General features: G+C 42.1%; 1 protein-coding gene across 1 annotated transcript in view; it reads left to right on the forward strand.

Moving 5' to 3' along the window:
• LOC102257799 (chromosome unknown open reading frame, human C11orf65) overlaps positions 1-5938 on the forward strand; it is a 65955-nt gene that overhangs the window by 50034 nt on the left and 9983 nt on the right. The window contains exon 7 of the mRNA XM_005885664.2: positions 2511-2681. Within this exon, the coding sequence (XP_005885726.2) occupies positions 2511-2681 (171 nt within the window). The remainder of the gene's footprint in view (positions 1-2510; positions 2682-5938) is intronic.

Consider the following 5938-nt stretch of genomic DNA (forward strand, 5'->3'; position numbering starts at 1 on the left):
TTTTTTTGTCTCCACATTTTGGCTGCTTCCCTGTGTTTGTTTCTATGTATTGGGCAGAGCTGCTATGTCTCCTTGAGTTGGTGCCTTGTGTAGTAGGTGCTCTATAGGAACCAGTGGCTCAGCCTCCCCAGTCACCTGAACTGGGAGCTCCAAGTACATCCTTTTGTGTGCTGTGTGCACAGTCTTATTGTAGTTGAGACTTGACTGCTATTGGTGTCACTGGGAGGAATGGACCTCCAGGCCAATTGGCTATGAAGACCAGCTGTGACTACAGTGGGAGAGCTGCTGTGCAGAAGACAACCCTATGGAGCAGGACTTGCTTCAGTGGGGCTTTGGTGCTCACTGAGTCTGACCCTTGAATGTATCACTTATGGATGTGTAGAGTTATAATCTGATATGGTCTGATGCTGACCACTGAGTACACTGACTCTTGGGTCTCCAGGAAGGTGCAAAGTCAGCCACTGCCTTGGGCCACCCAGCAGAAGCTACAGAGAGATATTCAGATTCCTCCAATTTGTATCGGGTTTGGAAGTGCCCAGATGAGGCCCAGCTATGAAGCAAGGCAGGCTGGTGCTGGTGCCAGGTCTTGGGCCTTTTATTGATAGGTTTGAGGCTCCCTGAACCAGCTGCAGCTTGCTTGAGAGATTTTAGCCTGAGCAAGGACAGGCCATTCATATGCAAAAAGCCACTGCTCACAGGTTGGGTGGGGTTGTAATTTGGATGAGGTGGGGTCTCAAGGAATCACCAGGGCAGAGCAAACAGAAATCGCTGCCAGTCATCCCTGCAATCAGAGAGGTCCCAGCATAGAAACAATGATCCCTGTGAGCATCTCCATCTGGAAGAAAGCCACCCCCGAGTTCCTGCCTCGATGCCAGAAAATCTAGTTCCTCCTCATATGTGTCTGTGTCCACCAGAGCCTTGCCGTGGTGCTGGAGCTCAGAGGAAGTGAGACCTTGTAAGTTCAGTTGGTGGTGCTGGTCTTTTAGGAGGAGCAGCTGGGTCTCCAGCAGCCTCTGTGTCACTGAGCTCCAATCCACACTGGTTTTTACAGCACATAATTCTTTATTTTATTTTTTTTATTTTTTTTATTTCTCAGAGGGCAGAGGTTCCGTCTCCAGTTTTCCCGCAACTTGGCGCTCTGTGCTCCAGCCATCTGCCTCGCTTTGCCAGGCTGCCTCCTCCCATCTGCCTCGGGCCTCCTCTCCATTGTCCCCTTCCTTCCACACCACCCAGCCAGCTTCTCCCCGGGAAGCGCTGTCCTCCCTCCCCCCATACCCGGGTGAGTCCCCTCAGGGTCTCCTCTCACGCCACCCCCCAAACGGACCCCAACCCCCGCCCGTCAGCTTCTCCCCCTTTGCCTTTTCTTCTCCCTCAAAGATTCCTCCATCCATCCCGACCCCGTCCCTCCTCCCTCTTCTCATTCTCTTTCCCCTACATTGGCCGGCACCCTCCCACCAGCGCCTCTTCCCCCAACTCACTCTACAGCACTAATTCTTACTGCCCATAGGTACTTCTTTTCCCAGTTCTGGGACCCTGGGCTGGAGTCTGGTGTGGAGCTGGGACCCCTTGCTCCTCCAGGGAGCCTCCACAGAGACGATCTCCCTCCCGACTAACAAAGTGGCACATGTGAGTGCCGGACCCTGTTCCATGCCTCTGCACCTCCTACCAGTCTCAGTGTGCTTTCTTCTCGACTTCTCTAGGTGTAGGACTTATATTCAGTCAGCTTTCCAGTGGTTCTGGATGATGGTTGTTCTGTATTTTATTTGTAATTTTGATGTGGTTGTGGGAGGTGGCGAGTACAGGCGTTTACCTATGCCACTATCTTCTGTTTTTGTTTTTTCAAGAGAACTGTACTTTAGAAGTATGGGCTTAAAATTAGATTTGGCTCTGATATATATATTACATACATATTATTGAACAATTTCTTAATTTCTCTAAGTCTCAATTTCCTCATGCATAAAATGGGAATAAAAATAGCTGTCTCAAATGAACTGTCTTTTTAAAGAGAATGAAACAAGATGATGTATGAGAAGTACCTGACACAAAAAAGATGTCGATAACTCTCTTCCCTTTTTTTATTCCTCTCTTTCTCTTTCCTTCCCTCTTTATATTTATCATTAGCAACGTGACCTTCTAAAAGTTACTAAACTCTTTTAGTATTTCCTTATCTATAAAACAAGTTGGACAATTATTTGGGCTCCAAGATCCTTTGATTCTATAATGATATGATTCAGTGATATAATAACTTAGTGTTTTTTTATATCATAAAAATCCAACTTACTTGAGAGGTAATTTTGAAATGAGGCTTCTCTGGTTAGTGTGGTTGCTTATGCTGCTTTGCTTTTTCCAAAAGATCCCATCACATAGAACTTGGTTTAGAGGTATTTGAGTTAAGTAGGATAAAAAGATGGTTTATATTTAAATAGTATTACAACAATATATACTAAGTGCATCTACTAGTAATCACGTATTCCAAAGGATTTTTGTCTCTCTTCCTTTCCTCTACTTAGGTACTATAAAGGACACCTGGAGGCTAAGTCAACAAATCTAAAAACTCTAGGTTTAATTCACAGAGCATCAAAGGGGCTAATAAAATCTATTGAAGATGGTGGAATAGATTCTGTGATGGAATGGGAAGTGGATGAAGTGCTGAACTGGACAAATACACTGAACTTTGATGAGTAAATACATGTTACTATTCTTGGGGAACAAGGGCAGGCATCATATTTTTATTTCTAATATTTTCCACTCCCAAGTTGAATCTAGGGAGTCACAAACATAATCTCCTCCCCCCAAAATGAGAATGCATTACTTGTCTTGAAAGAAAGAAGAAGAAATGAGGGTGAAAGGTATAAAAGGGATGATCTAAAAATAGAAAAAAGAAAAACTAGACAGGTGTTCTTTACTGTCAGACTTTATTCTTAGGCCTTAGTCTAAATCTGCTTTATTTTTTACTTTGGGATTTAGAAACAAGGCTAAGAACATGCAATTAATAATATGAAGAATTTCCTTAATGTATAGTCCCTGATCTTCCCATGTGAAACATTAAAAAGTTATTCTTTTTCAGTGACATACTATGGCCCTTGGAAAACTAATTTTTTAGGAATTTTTTGGTGTGTGATGAAATTCAAAAATATTTAATATAACCATCAGGGAAATTCAAGTTAAAACCACAATAAGATCCTACTTCAGACCCACTAAGATGGCTATAATAAAAAAAAATAGATAGTAACACATTGTCAAGGAGATGAAGGAATTAGAACCATTATAAACTGCCAGTGGAAATATATAATGGTGCAGCCATATTGGAAAATAATCTGGCAGTTTCTCATGGTTAAACTTGAACTTGCCATATAATTGAGCAATTTTAGTCCTCGGTATATATGCACAAGAGAAATAAAAAACATGTTCATGTAAAACTTTTACATAAATGTTTATAGCGTCATTATTTACAATATAACCAAAAAGTAGAAACAACACAAATATTCATCAACTGGTGAATGGGTAAATAAAATGTGGTATATCCATACAATGGAATATTATTCTACAATAAAAAGAAATGCTGATACATGCCACAATATTGATAAACCTGGTAAGTGAAAGAAGCCAATCATAAAGGACCACATATTATATGATTCCATCTATATGAAATGTGCAGAATAGGCAAATCCATAGAGATGGAAAGTAGATTAGTGGTTGCCTAGGGCTGAGACTTATGGGGATTGGGAGGTGATACCAAGAGGTACATTTTCTTTTTGAAAAAATGAAAATGTTCTGAAATTGACTGAGTACACTAAAAGCCATTAACCCAATATACTTTAAATGGGTGAGTTTTATGGCATGTGGATTATATCTCAAAAAGATTTCAATATATTGAATATTTACTCAGCTACAGCAATGAATGTGAATATTGCACAGATGAAAGGCAGAAAAAATAAAATGAAGATGCTGTGTGTGAAGAAACATAAGAAAAAGGAAGAGAGAAAAGAAAATAGGATAGAAAAAAATCAACATGTCATTCTATCTAATAAAGAGGGAATATGCTATTTGACCCTCACACCATCACAAAGGTGGCAGTGCCCACAGTCAATAAGGAGGGAATATGCTAAGCAAAGGTGGCAGTGCCCACAGTCAATAAGGAGGGAATGTGCTAATTCACTGCCCCACCCTCAAAGATGGCGGCACCCACAGCCAATAAGGAGGAAATATGCTAATACACTGTCCTGCCCTCAAAGATGGCAGCGGCAGCGCCCATAGCCAATAAGGAGAGAATATGCTCATTGACTGCCACGCCCTCAAAGATGGTGGTGCCCAGTCCCCTCAGACCCGCCATGTGCCTGCCTCCAGAGTCCCCCAGTCCCCTTAGTCCCCCAGCTGCCCAGGGCTGGCCGGATGCACAGGCAAGCCTTGGATGGTGGCTGCCCAGCCGATGCCCGAGGTACAGACAAGCCTCAGCTGTTGGCTGCCCAGCCGCCCAGGGCCAGCCTGAGGCGCAGGCAAGCCTGGATGGCAGCTGCCCAGCCACTCAGAGCCGCCCAAGGCTCAGGTAAACAGGGCCAACTGAGGCCTGCGCTGCCGGCAGTGGCAGCAGCAGAGGTGTGATGAGGCGTCACCTTCCCCTGATCACTGGGTCACTTCCCACCCCTGAGGGCTCCCGGACTGTGAGAGGGGGCAGGCCGGGCTGAGGGACTCCCCCTCCAGTGAATGAATTTTCATGCACTGGGGCCTCTAGTATAACAATAAAACAGGAAGAAGAGAATTGAACAAGAATCAGAGAAGAGCATAATGAAAAAAGGAAAGATGACGAAGGAAAAGAAAGAATAAGAAAATAGGAAAAAAACAAAAAGAAAGAAGATAAGAAGGATATATTAGAAAATATAAAGGGAAAGATAAGAAGAAATGAAGAACTAATTATTCATAGTAGATAGATGCTCTAAGATATCTTGTACTAATAGTAAAAAGAGATTGTTGTGATTCAGTATTTTGTCCAAGCCATAATATTGGGATTCCCTATTGACAGCACGTCTGTGATTTTTGGGACAATGAATAAACACAGACGATAATAATGATGCAAGAAATGACATCCAAAGAAAGGAACTGTAATGCTGTACTTTTAAAACTTTTTTAAATATATTTTTTATTGATTTCAGAGAGAAAGGGAGAGGGAGAGAGAGAGATAGAAACATCAATGATGAGAGAGAATTACTAATAGGCTGCTTTCCACATTCCCCACACTGTGGATCTAGCTTGCAACCTGGACATTTGCCCTGACTGGGAATCAAACCATGACCTCCTGGCTCACAGGTCAACGCCCAATCTCCAAGCCATGAAGGCCAGCTTTTTTAAAAAACTTTTTTTGTATAAACTTTTTGTATAAACTTTTTAAAAAATCAAAAGTGTATACATTTAATATTATTTTGTATTAGTTTCAGGTGTACAGCATAGTGGTTAAACAATCACATACTTTATGTAATGCTATACTTGTACTTTTTTCCCCCTAAGGGTAAAAGTTGCTGGGTAGAAAATGGGGTGGCGGAGGGAGGAAAGAGTGGTAGGTCAGGTTCATTTTTAATAAGCTTCTAGGGCAGGATAGAGAATTTTCTCAAGTAAGCTTTTGAAATCCTGATTAGCCTTTCCCTTATATTGTTGGCTAATTCAAGTGAAGGCCAGAAAGCTTTAGTGAAAGATTTCTCTAAAATCCACCCCAATATCCTATATTCCATCACTATCTACACTAATAAAAGAGAAACATGCAAATTTTTTTCAGTGTCTTAATTATTTATTTAGTGTCATTTATTTTTTTTAATTAAATCTTTATTGTTCAGATTATTACAGTTGTTCCTCTTTTCCCCCCCATAGCTCCCCTCCACCTGGTTCCCACCCCACCCTCCGCCCTCACCCCCCCTCTGTCCTCATCCATAGGTGCACGATTTTTGTC

This window comes from Myotis brandtii, unplaced genomic scaffold (genome assembly GCF_000412655.1).
Source record: "Myotis brandtii unplaced genomic scaffold, ASM41265v1 scaffold920, whole genome shotgun sequence".
Taxonomy (NCBI): domain Eukaryota; kingdom Metazoa; phylum Chordata; class Mammalia; order Chiroptera; family Vespertilionidae; genus Myotis; species Myotis brandtii.